Here is a 15377-nt window from a genome sequence, read left to right as displayed (position 1 = left end):
AGTAGGGCTGGCCTCGAAGAGAATGTGGAAAATGGCACGGTGAACTGTCTTTCCCTCCTTCATTCCTACCCTCCATCCCTTTCTTCCACAAGTACCTGCCAAGGATCACGTGCCCACTCACCCCTCCAAAGGTCCCTATCCCCAAGAACCCCACTGCCTTGCCTTCTTATCCTGCTCACCGTCTCCCACACTGTCTTCCCAACTGAAACACACCACCATTCACTTCTCAGCCTCTTGAGATCCACAGGAGGGAGGATATTCAAGTGGACGTTATGACATCTGAGCTGGCCTTAAAGTGTGAGTAGCAGGTAATCTCTGGACACAAGCAAAGGCTTAGAGATATCTCAGGGCGTGGAATGCTCTGGTAACAGGAGTTCTGTAGAGCTTGGGGCCAGTGGTGGCATAGGGGTACAGAGGAGCTACTGAAGATGAGGAGAGAACAGGCCCTCGGAGATCACCTAAGGAATGCCTCTCACTCCACAGACCCTAGAAAGCCATCAGAGAACTCTAGGCAAAGCAGTGGTAAATCGTTTCAGTGCTTGGAAGGACAACTCTAGTAACTGCATGGAAAAAAGAGGATCATAGATGGTGTTGCACGGAGAAGGCAATGGCAACCCACTCCAGTACTCTTGCCTGGAAAATCCCATGGATGGAGGAGCCTGATAGGCTGCAGTCCATGGGGTCGCTAGGAGTCAGACACAACTGAGCAACTTCACTTTCACTTTTCACTTTCATGCATTGGAGGAGGAAATGGCAACCTACTCCAGTGTTCTTGCCTGGAGAATCCCAGGGACGGGGGAGCCTGGTGGGCTGCTGTCTATGGGGTCACACAGAGTCGGACACAACTGAAGTGACTTGGCGGCAGCAGCAGTAGAGGGTGTTGCAAATATTTCAAGAAGAGTAGACGACAACCTGGGCCATGAGAGGTTAGTAGAAAAGGTAGCACAGAGTCCTTATTAAGGAATTGTATCAAAGCAGTCAATCCTAAAGAAAATCAAGCCTGAATGTTCATCAGAAGGACTGATGCTGAAACTGAAGCTCCAATAATTTGGCCACCTCATGTGAAGAGCCAACTCATTGGAAAAGACCCTGATGCTGGGAAAGATTGAAGGCAGGAGGTGAAGGGGATGACAGAGGATGAGATGGTTGGATGGCATCATCGACTCAATGGACAAGAGTTTGATCAAACTCCAGGGAATGGTGAAGGACAGGGAAGCCTGGTGTGCTGCAGTCCATGGGGTCACAAAGGTTGAACCTGACTGAGCAACTGAACAACAACAATCAAAGCAGAAAATATGCCTTCCAGGTGCAGGTGGGCATCCAGGGGGCCTTGTGGGTCCTGCTCAACCTTCATCCCCAGGCAAGCTCTCCCCTTTTAAGGTGTACAGTCATGCCCATTGAGTCATCTTCAGAATGAAGGCCACTCAGGACCCCCGAACTCTCTGGGCATTCAAGGTCAGCCCAACAAATAGTACCTGATGTGTGTCTCTAATCACAAAAAGACATCTGGGATTTCCCAAACAAGCCCTGTGTTTTACCACCTCGGCACACTATCTCCATTCCTTCTGCCTAGAACACCTTTTCTTTACATTTCCACTTACAGGAATCCTACCAACCTTTCTGGTCCCAGATTCACCCTCATCAAAAATCTTTCTCAATCCCGCAATCCAAATGAATTTCTCTGCAGAGCACAAGACTTTGCCCACAACAGTGTTAATTATGCGTCTGCTATGTTGAATGCTTACCTTCTCCTTTGTGATCCACCTGTCCCACTGAAATACCCCTGGGCTGTGTTTCATTCTTCTTTTCCTGCTAACATGCCAACTGACCAATCTAACACAGTGATGGATCCATGCTGATGTCAATGACCCCCCACCTGTATGTCCCTCAGGAATAAACTAGGTGGGCAGGCATGTCCGTGAGTGTCTCCCCATAAATGAGAATGTGAAACCAAAGTCAAGGCCCTACAAATGGACCAGAACTAGGTCACTTGAGGGATGCTCTCTCAGTATCCTCACTCAGGTCCTCACCTCCGGAGCCATAGCATAAAGCCTCATCATTTTTAGAGCTCCAGTCTTCCACCTCAGCACAGGTGGGCACAGTTCCTCCTCTTAGGTGCTTACTAATTTGTATAAGAGTTGAGATCCACACACAGAGAAGGGCCTTTCCTTTCTCAGGGAGCTGGCAGTTCTACATGAGTAGTTTGTAACCTGTACTACATAAGGCAACATGATGAAGAGCTCACTTCAAGCTCCGATGGTCATGGATGATTTTACAAGGGCTGTGGGCATCCATCCCACCTTGGAGGAGTGCTAAAGGCTGTGTTTGGTCAGAAAGGAAGAAGTGGAAGACCCACCCAGTTGAGGTCAGGATAATCAGGCAAAAGTCAGAACAGAGAACAGATCACTTTGGCTGGAACAGCCAATCTCTGAGGAAAACTGAGGGATAAGGCTGGAAAGATAGGTCAAGACCAGCTTGGGGTGGGTCTCAGATACCCGGTAATGGGGATCCATTGCAGTTCCCTGGGTAAGAGCACCTGGTGAGGCATCTTTTTTAAGGTATTTTAATAGGCTAGTTGTATAGAAGGTATATTGGCTTGAAAAAGATCTGATATCTTCAAACGTAAGATGTTTGTTGCAGTAGGATACTATAAAATAATGGAAATAAAGTAGACTAGAAGAGGTGAAAGAAAAATAGGAACACTTCAAAATAAAACATCTGCTAAAGGTTTGTGTTCCTTGCGCACCAGGTATCTACTACCACTGGCACCATTTCCCCGAAGGACCAGAGAGAGACAAACTCACAACTACACAAAGTCCTCTGCCGGAAGTGCCCAAAGCCCCACTATGATTTTGTTGGTGGAAAACCAGGCAGTGGGTAAGAAACCTGGCTCTCTCTGGTCATTTTTCATTCAGGGACTAGCCAAAGTCATCTTCTAATCTTCAGCCAATGTATTTTATTCAATGCAAAAGCCACTAAATTAATTTTTTAACATAATATGAGTAGAAATTGTCAATTTTAGAAGCACAGATGCGAATTTCCCTGCACAGGAGAGAACATGAATCCTATTAGTTAAAAATAGCAGTTGTACTCACTTTCCCCCACATGCTAATTTTAATAAACTTACTCTGAAATTAGCCTGCCACTAGGAAGATAGCTGCTCATCAAAGATGTTCCCAGGAAGCACTAAGCTTGCCTTGCAGGAGTTCAAGCACTCCCAGGAAACTCAGAACAATGCAGAGTTCTAAATGGAACACGTCCACTTCTCACCAGACCCGGTCACCTCTCACCTCTCTGTCACACCCAGCACCACCACTCTCCAGCCTCACCTTGAGGGTCATCTGGGACTTGTTCTATTGAATCTTCCCAATCGACTTGGCTATGAAATCCTGTATGTATGTTCCTTTAAAAATCTATCTCATAGACATCCCTTTTTCTCTAATCCTCACTGATGCTGTATCCTCTGATCACTTTATTTATTCAAATATCTAAGCAGTCACATATTCTACATTCATTGAGTATCTACAAAGGGCAAGATCTAGTGGCAAGTGCTAAGGTCACAATAACATATGATCCCTACCCTCAATGAGTTCAAGATCTTTGGGGTCCAGTGGAGAGAGAGGCAAGTCAAAGGTTGGTTAAAGAACCATATGATAAATGGTATGACTTAGGGGCAATAGAGGTAATTGGGAATATTGATGGTGACAGAAAAGACTAGATTGCTGGTAGCTCATCTTCACTTATCTTCCCCTGATTTTGAGGACAGCTACCAAATTTGTCTTTATATCCTTATTGCCTGGCACAGTGCCTTGTGAATGACAAAGGCTCAGAGCTTGTTGAGTTCAGTGGAAACAAATCTTTCCCAAGTATTTTCATCAGCTTACACTCTAGCTAAAAAAGCTTTCAGTGACTATTGCCAACTACATCAGAGCACACCCTTCTGTCTTGCTTTTGAAGTTGTTTGCCATCTGGTCTACTGTGGCCATCCAACCTCCATTTCTGCTGTACCTCAGTGCACTGCTGCTGCTGCTGCTAAGTCGCTTCAGTCGTGTCCGACTCTGTTCGACCCCATAGATGGCAGCCCACCAGGCTCCCCTGTCCCTGGGATTCTCCAGGCAAGAACACTGAAGTGGGTTGCCATTTCCTTCTCCAATGCATGAAAGTGAAAAGTGAAAGTGAAGTCGCTCAGTCATGTCCGACTCCTAGCGACCTCATGGACTGCAGCCCACCAGGCTCCTCTGTCCACGGGATTTTCCAGGCAAGAGTACCAGAGTGGGGTGCCATTGCCTTCTCCGACCTCAATGCACTAGTTTTAGCCTTTAGCTGGAGCATTCCCTCAAAGGCCAACCACCAGTTCAGTGCTCAGGGCTGCTTCCTGTCACCTTCACCCACACCCTCTTCACTCAAAGGTGAGGGACCCAGATCCAATTCTCTTTTAAGACGTTTCCCTCTTCTTCAAGCCTCACCAACTGCCTGTATATGTATCTAAGATCAATTGTTCGTTATTGTGCACTGCTTCTTTAATAATATCAATATGAACGATGCTTTGAAATATTAAATGATACTCTATCCACCTTGCCTCAAATTTCTGTAACTCCTCCGCCTTTTCTCCCCACATATCCGTCTCCCTCTTAAAAACCAGACAGTCTGCATTCATGTGCCAAGGAAGAGATCACTCAGCAGAACACTGGAAGCAAAGCAACTGATTTTCAACTTAGAAAGCCTGATCCTTAATACACCAGAGCACAGAAGAGTCTCTCCAGTTTCTCCCTCCCCCATGGTCCTCCAAAAGACTAGAAAAGATCTCCAGTTGAGAAAAGGCAGACAGAGTACAAGGGAGGAGAGAGCCTGGATATCAGTAGGTGTCTAAGAATGAACACTAATCACCCTGGTGTGGGGAGAACAGAGTAAGAACAGCAGGCCTGAGGTGCGTATGTGGGGGCATAACTAGTTGTGACAGAAACGTGGTAAATGGGGAATTAGTCAATCTCTCTATAGCAATAGCTGTCTTGAATATCCATTCCCCCTCCCTTTGAAAGATTTAGGTTTATTGAGGTATAAGTTCAGTTCAGTTCAGTCCAGTCGCTCAGTCGTGTCCGACTCCCCGAGACCCCATGAATCACAGCACGCCAGGCCTCTCTGTCCATCATCAACTCCTGGAGTTCACTCAGACTCACGTCCATCGAGTCAGTGATGCCATCCAGCCATCTCATCCTCTGTTGTCCCCTTCTCCTCCTGCCCTCAATCCCTCCCAGCATCAGAGTCTTTACCAATAAGTCAACTCTTCACATGAGGTGGCCAAAGTATTGGAGTTTCAGCTTTAGCATCATTCCTTCCAAAGAAATCCCAGGGCTGACCTCCTTCAGAATGGACTGAATCTGGTCCACTGGATGGCTGGATCCAATGGTTGGATCTCCTTGCAGTCCAAGGGACTCTCAAGAGTCTTCTCCAACACCACAGTTCAAAAGCATCAATTCTTTGGCGCTCAGCTTTCTTCACAGTCCAACTCTCACATCCATACATGACCACAGGAAAAACCATAGCCTTGACTAGATGAACCTTTGTTGGCAAAGTAATCTCTCTGGTTTTCAATATGCTATCTAGGTTGGTCATAACTTTCCTTCCAAGGAGTAAGCATCTTTTAATTTCATGGCTGCAGTCACCATCTGCAGTGATTTTGGAGCCCAAAAAAATAAAGTCTGACACTGTTTCCCCAACTATTTCCCATGAAGTGATGGAACCAGATGCCGTGATCTTCGTTTTCTGAATGTTGAGCTTTAAGCCAACTTTTTCACTCTCCATTTTCACTTTCATCAAGAGGCTCTTTAGTTCTTCTTCACTTGCTGCCATAAGGGTGGTGTCATCTGCATATCTGAGGTTATTGATATTTCTCCCGGCAATCTTGATTCCAGCTTGTGCTTCTTCCAGTCCAGTGTATCTCATGATGTACTCTGCATAGAAGTAAATAAGCTTACATAGAGGAGAAAAATCATTCTTTTGAGGCATACAGATCTATGGATTTTATCAAACTTATATAGTCATCCAGTCATCAATACAACCAATGCATAGACTATGTTCATCACTTCAAAAAGCTGCCTCATGTTCCTTTGCAGTCAGTCTGCTCACCTACTCCAGGCTCTGGCAACCACTGATTGGCTTTTTTGTCCTTTTAGTTATGCCTTTTCAAGAACTTCATCTTAGTGGAATATTACAGCCAGGGCCTTTGAGTCTCTGGCTTCTTTTACTTGCCATGTTTTTGTATGCATCAGTAGTCTAGTCCATCATAATACTAAACAGGATTCTATGACACAGATGTAGCAATTTATCCACTCACTAGTTTTGAACATTGTTGTGTTTTCAGTTATTAGTAATTATAATAAAATTGAAATAAACATTCACATATAGGATTTTGTGTGCGCATGTGTCTTCATTTCTCTTGGATCAACATCTAGGAGCAGAATTTCTGGGTTGTTGGGTTAGGTGTCGATTTGACTTTACGAGAACTTACAAAACTGTTTCTAAAAGTGGCTGTACCATTTTATACTTCTCTAGCAATGCAGGAGACTTTCTGTCACTCTGCCTCCTTGTCAGCACTTGGTTTTTCCATTTTTTATTTGTGAGTCTGCTTTTCATTCAAATAGATGTATTGTAGCATCTTGCGTGTGTGTGTGTGCTCAGTCGCTCAGTTGTGTCCAACTATTTTGCAACCACACGAACTGTAGCCCACCAGGCTCCTATGTCCATGGTATTATTCAGGCAAGAATACTGGAGTGACTTGTCATTTCCTCCTCCAGGGGATCTTCCCCACCCAGGGGTCAAACCCGTGTTTCCTGTGGCTCCTACATTGGCAGGAGGATTCTCTACCACTGAGCCACCTAGGAAGAACTTTGTGGTGTCTTACTGTGGCTTCAATTTACATCTTTCTGATGACTGATAATGCTGAGTATCCATTCATATGCTTATTTGCTATTTGAATCTCTTCTTCAGTGAAGTGTCTATTTAACTCTTTTGCCCATTTTAAAAATCAGGTTGTTTTCTTATTATTGCATTATAAGAGTTCTTTATATATTCTGGATATAAGATATGTGTTATGCACATTAATTTCTCTCAGTCAGTTTGTCTTTTCATTTTCTTAACAGTCTTTCAAAGAGTAGACTTTTTTAAATTGTTATAAAGCCCATTTTATACTTTTTTTTTCTTTTATGGTTTGTGTTTTCTGAGTTTTTAATAGAACCCTCCCAAATTTAAGTTGGGTACATCCAGCTTAAGATGACATTTCCTAGCCTCCCTTGCAGCTAGATGTAGCCATGTGATGATTCTCAGACAAACGGGGTATGAGAAGTGATCCCTAATTAAAGAAAAGCCCTTTGCCCTGAGCTTCCTCTTTCTCTCTCTCTCTCTTTCCCCTACTTATGGGTTGGGACAAATCATGGCAACCACCCAGCTTTAACTATATAGTTGAAGATCACTCCCTCAAAAAATAGTAGAGAAACAAGATGGAAGAAACCTGGGTTTTTAAATGACACGTGGCGCAGGGCTGTCCTCCTGGACTGGACTACATACTGTAACACAAAAAAGACCTAAATATCACTGGGGAGTAGGTATCTTTTTCAAGTGGTTTAGATTTTACCCTAACAAATACACTTTTCTTTCTTAGGAAGTAAAAATAATCCCCATTTCCCTGGACCCAGCTTGGTGTAGTGTGGTATGTCTATGCAGAAAATTGCACCATAGTTTCTCAAAGTTTTCCTCAGTTCAGGAGTGATTCAGGGACAGCAGAAATGATCAAAGCTACCCATCTTGGGCAAGAGAGCAAAGTCCCCCTCTTCACTCACCCAGGGTATCATGGGTGTGGTATAGACACCAAAGGGCCAGAAGAGCAGAACAAGGGAGGATACAACAGTGATCAGCAATGACCAGTGACCAGATACTAGACTGAAATAAGGATAGTATGGCTAAACAAAAATAGTCTAGACCAGACGTGTGCCCCTCCACACCATCACTGGTGCCCATGGGGTGATATGCTAGTAAACACCACTTATTTACAATGGCTAAATACTACTAACTCCCTCTAGAACTCAAACACAAATTCAGGAAGAGGCGTGACTCCAATCTAGATTATGTTTCCACTCTCCTTACAATGGGAGTTTGTAATCAAAATTAAAATGTTATAACAAAAAAATAAAGAGGTTTTTATTTTATGAACATCTAAGTTGGTGTCCTGAGGTCCACCCTCACGATATTGATATTTGCTGAACACTTACTGCTTGACAAAGAGAGCAAAGCACTAACAAGCATGATTTCATTGGAGCCTCACAATAAGAGCACCTATATGGCATGTACTTTACGATCCTGTTTAAGGATGAGAAAAATGAGACTTGGAGGAGTTGCACAATGTGGTGATTCTATCAACATCCATTCCCCTTCTTCTGGCAAACAGTCCCACTGCCCCAGTCCACTCACAGTCCATGTGGCCTGGGCAGGGCCCCATATACAACTGCAGACCCCAGATAGATCATTACACCTCTGAGCAACTTCTCCCAGGGCAGGTGAGGGATATAAGTGGGTTCAAAGGGAGTGATTCCTGAGTTTTTATGGGGCCTCTGGCATGAGAGTTTCTGTCTCTCCCTCTGTACTTTAAGGGTGGGAGGGTGATACCAGGCAACAAGCAGACCCAAACATGGACAGAAAGCATCCATTTGAGTGGTCTGAGGGCTGAATCCAGCTGCGCCCCATGCCACACCATCTTGGAATGATTATTCATGTCAGCTGTATTAGTTTGCTAATTAGTTTGCTAGAGGATATTAACACAACGGAGAAGGCAATGGCACCCCACCCAGGTACTCTTGCCTGGAAAATCCCATGGTCGGAGGAGCCTGGTGGGCTGCAGTCCATGGGGTCGCTGAGGGTCAGACACAACTGAGGGACTTCACTTTCACTTTTCACTTTCATGCATTGGAGAAGGAAATGGCAACCCACTCCAGTGTTCTTGCCTGGAGAATCCCAGGGACGGGGGAGCCTGATGGGCTGCCGTCCACAGGGTTGCACAGAGTTGGACACGATGGAAGCAACTTAGCAGCAGCAGCTGTTAACAAATTGCATAAACTGGGTGGCCTGAAACAGCATAAATTAATTTCTGATAGTCCTGGAGGTCAGAAGACTAAAATCAAGGTGTAGGAAGCACCAGTCTCCCCAGTAAGACTCTAGAGGAAGACCCTTCCTTGCCTCTCCCTAGCTTTGGGTGGCTGCCAGCATTCTTTGGCATTTCTTGGCTTATAGCAGCATAACTCCAACCTTTGCCTCTGTCATCACACAGCTTTCCTTCCTCTGTCTTCACATCATCTTCTCTTTGCACATCTATGCACTCCAATTTCCTTCTTCTTACAAAGACACTGGTCATTGGATTAGGAGTCCACTCAAATGACTTCATCTTAACTTGATTACATCTGCAAAGATCTTATTTCCAAAATAGGTCACATTCACAGGGATTGGGGGAAGGGAATAGGATTTGAACATATCTTTTGGGGACACTTTTCAGCCCACAATATTAGTCAATAAATTCCTTCTGAGCTAAACTTCCTTGGGTTGGATTTTTGACCATTTGCACCAAGAAAGAAGTAGAGTCATGACGTAGGTCCAGATCTCAGTTAACAAACAAGACCCAAAGTCACAACCTTAACCACAGGTTCAGACTGTAAGCCTCTTCTACTTCTCTACCCCAAATGTCAGTGGCTCAACTTTGGGTAGAGGCCCAGGGTTAACAGGGCTTCCCAGGTGGCTCAGTGGTAAAGAATCCGCCTGCCCATGCAGGAAATGCAGGTTCGATCTGTGGGTTGGGAAGATACCCTGGAGGAGGAAATGGCAACCCACTCCAGTATTTTTGCTTGGGAAATCCCATGGACAGAGAAGCCTGGAGGGCTACAGTCCATAGGGTTGCAAAGAGTCAGACAGGACTGAGTGACTGAGCACGCACACCCAGTCACTCAATATATAACATGCTCAAGGAATACAGGATTGATTGCTATCTAATTAATTAACCAAAATTCAAACAGCAAAATTGAATTGGGCATGGTTTATCGTAGAGCAGCCGGCTGACAGATGACCAGGAGTTTTATCTTAGAAATAAAGTTATGGATTGTCTGCACGACTGCATTTCAAGATGTCCTCTTGATATGAAAGCTCACCTCAGGTGGTGATGAGAAGATGGTTTCCCCCTCCCCAGACATTTAATTTCCAGAATAGAACAGCAGCCACGATTCTTTCACATGCATGGCCGTGTTTACTTCATGGCCTGAGAGAAGGCTGTAATTTCAGCTTGTTATACTGAAAATATGAAAATAAAACTGATCTCTATAGGGTTATTTAAATGAAAACTGCTTTCTAGAGGCAAACCAAGGAAGCAAACTGATTGAAAGAGAGCACAGAGCCCTGGGCAGGAAGGGCGATGGGGTGTGGAGGTAGGAGGTAGGGCCAGGGATATCTGATGAAATAGGTGGGCGCCTGTGAAAAGCCCATTTGATCTGGGTCACATGTCTGGTGACGTCTTCCCCAGTTCCTCCCACTGGCTTCCAAAGTCACTTTCAAAACCACTAGACGCTGACCATTGTAGCTGTTGTTTAGTCACTAAGTCATGTCTGACTCTTTGCGATCCTATGGACTGTAGCTGGCCAGGCTCCTCTGTCCATGGGATTTCCCAGGCAAAAACACTAGAGTGGGTTGCCATGCCCTCCTCCAGGGGATCTTCCTGACCAAAGGATTGAACCCCTGTCTCCTGCATTGACAGGAGGATTCTTTATCACTGAATCACCAACGAAGTCCCACAAACTGACCATACTCTTCTTTGAATCCAACTTGCGTGAGTCCCAGATGATGTCTCTACACCAGACCCAGTGTACACCCATGGGCAGGAAATGGTCAGGGAAACACCTGGGGAGCCCTGTTTGTGAGAAAAGCAGATTTGGGGGCTATAGCCCTGGCACTTTCATGCAGTAAGGTAATTAGTTTCCCGTGGTTGCCACAACAGATCACTGCAAGTTGGGTGGCTTCTCACACAGAAATGTATCTCTCACGATTGTGGATGCCAGAAGTCCAAAATCAAGGTGTTGGCAGAACTGGTTCCTTCTGGAGACTCTGAGGGACAACCTACTCCAAGCCTCCTCCAGCTCCTGGTGGCTGCTGGCAGTCTTGGCATTCCTGGACTGTCACTGCCCAGCTCCCCATTCTATCTCTATCTTCACAAGGGCTTCCTCTCTGTGTGTTTCTGCTTCCCCACAGCCTTCTGCCTTGCAGCTCTGTGTCTCGAATCTAAGAGCACCAGTCCTTAGATTTAGGGCCCATTCCTAAGTCCAGGATGATCTCATCTTGGGATCCTTGGCTGATTTTATCTGCAAAGACCCTGTTTCCAAAAAGGTCTTATGGCAGCTACTGGGACATTAAGACTTAGATATATCCATGGTGTAAAGAATACAATTCAATGCACAACACTGGATCTGAGGAGAGACCCAGAAACTTGCATTTTCCCCCCAAATTCCAGTGATTCTTTGTACTCTTTGTTCCCAATATGCCTCTGATAATCTGTAGATCGTACTCTGAGCAATACTTATCCAATTGCTGGAGATTCAAAGATGAATAAGACACAGACCCCTCCCTTCGAGAACCTGCTGTCTAGGCGAAGATAAACACAGATGAACTGGTGATTAAGACACAAAGCATGGCCTAGTGATCCTGAGCTCTGGGATCAAACAGACCAAATTCTGCCCCCTTCAGATGTGAGGCTCTGAGCAAGTTCCTTAGCCTGTCTGAATCACAGTTTCTTTATCTGTAAAATAAAACTAATTTCTACCTTATACATGGTGGATGGACTCAAGGAACAGCTTTTGGCTATTATGAAGTTGGGAAGCATTCTGCATTCATTTTCACACGCCACAGCCTCGAGCTGTGTGTCCTCCGTGTCCTTAGCTGTAATAAATGTCTGAAGGCAAGATGGCAAGTGCCCTGTAGATACACAGCTAGGACAGGCAGGAAAACTCTGGAAAGACCCCTTTCTGGATCTTGACTTATTCTGCAAGTATACTTTTGAGGACCTACTGTATACGGAGCTTAGTCAGTGTGTAGGCACCTGGAACAAAGCCAAATGAAACACATAGCCTAGTGGGGAGACCAGAAGGCTGCAATACCACGTGGTCAGTGCAAGGTAGAGGCACCCTGATCCGGGACAGCCATGCCAGGAAGTACTTTCTTCTTTGTTCTCACATCATTCATATTCCACCTTTGAGGATTCTCTTAGTGTTTGCGGTGTGACACTCTTCCCACACTATACTATATGCTTCAGGAGTTCTCAGGGGCAGAAGGGGTTGTCTGTTTTCTCCGCCACTGCATTCCAATACAGAGCGATGTACCCGACTCCTAACAGTCATTCAACAAGCATTTGCTGGAGTAGTGAACATTCTGCTATTTCAGAGCTCAGCACTGGACTTCCAAGAAGAACCACCTCCAGCTTCCTCCACTACTGGGTCTGATTCTCCATGGGCCAGGAGAGAAGATCTCCAGAGTCTCTGTACCCTGACAGAGGAGATGCAGACGGACTGCACGACAATGTATCGTAATATTGTGCAGCTACTACTTACAGACTGAGAGTGGACAAGCTAAACTTGGGGAGAAGCTATGACAGCCCATTCCTCTTCAGAAATACAATGTTTTGCACACTAGACATTAAATACTGTTAGTAGACTGAGCTGGAGGCCCAGGAAATGATTAAAGGAAAAAAACGGTACAAGTTTTCCCTTCCAATACTCAAGAAAGGAAGACAGCAAACCATTACGCCCCGACTGGTACACAGTAGGATTAAGAAAACAGAAGGCCCAAGCTGGCCTTGCCAGTGGGATGGTCCTCAGGAGGGAAAGAAAGGAGAATTGCTGGGAGATCATCAGCACTGGGTACTGGGTACATGACTAACTGCCATCACAAATAATGGTAAGTCAGGAGAAGCAATTTACCTATGAGACCTCAGCACCCCGCTCTCACCTGGAGAAGTCAGGCAGCCCACTCCCAGGCCCCAAAATTCTTAGAGTGGGTTGAAGGGGATCTCTTATAGGAGCGCAAAAGCCGACCCCAGGGGTGTTTATGACAAAATCTTTGCGGGGCAGGGGGGGCGGGGTGCGGCGGAGCCGGGCGCAGGGCATTCTCTGCTTCCACAAATAGAGTGAGTTCTGCACCAGTGCTTCACTCCTTCGATAAATAGCCAGCCACCTTACTGGAGAAGGTAATGGCAACCCACTCCAGTACCTCTGCCTAGAGAATCCCATGGACGGAGGAGCCTGGTAGGCTGCAGTCCATGGGGTCGCACAGAGTTGGACACGACTGAAGCGACTTAGCAGCAGCAGCAGCAGCCACCTTACACAAAGGTGGCCCACGGTAAATACTTGTCGACTGAATTGAACCTGAATGAATGAAGGCTATGGAGGACCCTATGGAATCTCCCCTCCCTCCCCCAAACCTCCGCCGTAGGTGATTCCGCCTGTCACACCACCCGGATTCACCCCCCTAGCACCACCTTTCCGCTTCGGCACTGGGCGTCCAATCGCTTGGCTCCAAAACAGCGGTAACCGAGAAGGCAGGTGGGGCTTGGCTCCCACTCCCGGATCCGCGCTGCTCTCTCCAATCCAGGGCCAAGCCCTGCCCAGAGGGAAGGGCCCTCCCCAAAGGCTGGCACCAGCTGTCATGGGAGAAAGTGGCGCCCGGGCAGACGGGAAAGCGCGGGAGGAACCGCGCACCTTGCAGGACGCGCGGGGGCAGCGAGCCGAGGCCAGGGAGTGCGCGTCCCCCGGCGAGTCCCCGCCCGGCTCGGCCACCCGGGGGGCGGGGGGCGTGGGCTCGGGGCTGGCGGCCGCTCGGCCTGGCCCATCCCGCCTGGCCGGCGCCTCGGCCTCACCTCGCTCACCAGCCCCTGCCAGTCGCTCTCGGTCCGGTCGCCGTTCATGGCCTTCTCTTCCCGGCGAGGGCCGGCCTCTCTAACGCCGCCCTCCTCCGCCGCTGCGGTCGCCGCCGTCGCCGCCCGGCCCCCGCGCGGCCCCGAGAGGGCCCGGCACCTCCGAGCCACCGCGCCGCCGCCTCCTGAGGCCGCCCGCGCTGTTGACTCAACGTCAGCCTCCGCGGGAGGAAGAGGAGGAGGAGCCGAGGCCCGGTGCCCTGCCACCGCCACCGCCACCGCCACCGCCGAGCGGGCCGCGGACAGGCCCGCGCAGCCCGGGATCCCAAGCTCTTGGTGGTCCGCGCCCCAGCCTGCGGGAAACTCCTGGCCACCGCTCTCCAGGCGGGAGGCGGCTCGGCTTCCCCCTACAAGAAGTAAATCCCCAAATCCAGCCGTTCCCTGACCACCATCACGGCTCCCACCACTAGAATGTAAGCCCCACTCGGGCAGGGGGTTGCCTCCTTCTCTGATAAACCTTGAGTACAGGGCCTGGCACATAGTAGGTGCCCTGCAAATATTTGTCGAACCTATGGATGATGAATTATGTGTTATTATATATTCAACGTCGTTTGTTAAGTTACTAATGTCTGTTTCTGTTTGTTTCTTGAATTATCAACTGTCGTGAATAAAACACAAAAATATTGAAAATAAAACGGTAATAAATTCTAAATAGAAGCTAAAGCTCTGAATATGATGCTTAATGTGTGTCAGAAGAGATGTTGAAGACAGTGGCATCAAACTGAGACTTTCTCATAAGTGGAAGGACTAAAAGGGAATTACAGAGAGCAGGGGAATCTTCATACATGTCTTGTCAGTATTGATGGAGGTGATTTTCCCCAGTCACCTAAAATCCTGACCTGAACCATGACCAGCAGTGAGCTTTCCATACTTTCAGAAGTGCTGCCAGTGGAAAGGAGCATATAGGTTGAGAAGCTGTGAATCCATTTTACAGTTGTGAATACACCACAGCCAACATTTATTTGTTTTAATCCCTAGTGATCCTGACTCAACCCTGCAGGATGAATGTTACTTCCATTTATTAGAAAAAGTGGAGAAACAGACTCAACTAAGACTTCTAGTTCCCAGAGACCCTTTCTAGCATCTTGGAAACCTGAAAATGAAGTATCACCCCCTGGGAATTGGAAATATTGCATTGTATTGTTGGCCTTGTTTTATTGGTGTGATAAATTTTATTTATTTTATTTTATTGGTGTGGTTGTTTGCAAAATATTATCAATAATTTCCTGCCCATGTCGCAGTCAGCGTCCATAACTTTGACTCTAGGCTCAGCCATGCTACTTGCTCTGGCTAGTCAATGTTTGCAAATGTGACTTGCTCTGGCAAAACAACGTTTGCAAGTACTACACAAGGAGGCTTGTAAAGTAATTGTACAGTAGGGTTTATCCTT

General features: G+C 46.8%; 1 protein-coding gene across 8 annotated transcripts in view; it reads right to left on the bottom strand.

The window, feature by feature from the left end:
* CCDC149 (coiled-coil domain containing 149) overlaps positions 1 to 15165 on the bottom strand; it is a 122531-nt gene extending 107366 nt beyond the window's left edge. For all 8 annotated transcript variants that reach the window (XR_015166222.1, XR_015166223.1, XM_086407787.1 and 5 more), the window contains exon 1: positions 13931 to 15165. Coding sequence is in view for 6 of the 8 variants with exons in the window: in XM_086407787.1 (XP_086263913.1) it covers positions 13931 to 14467 (537 nt within the window). In the remaining 2 variants the exon portion in view is untranslated. The remainder of the gene's footprint in view (positions 1 to 13930) is intronic.
* Between the last annotated feature and the right edge of the window lie 212 nt (positions 15166 to 15377).

This window comes from Bos grunniens, chromosome 6 (assembly GCF_055505025.1).
Source record: "Bos grunniens cultivar Pamir isolate PY7600 chromosome 6, Bosgru_T2T1.0, whole genome shotgun sequence".
Classification (NCBI taxonomy): Eukaryota; Metazoa; Chordata; class Mammalia; order Artiodactyla; family Bovidae; genus Bos; species Bos grunniens.
Note: the sequence above shows the minus strand (reverse complement) of the source record. Positions and strands in the feature narration are given on the sequence as shown.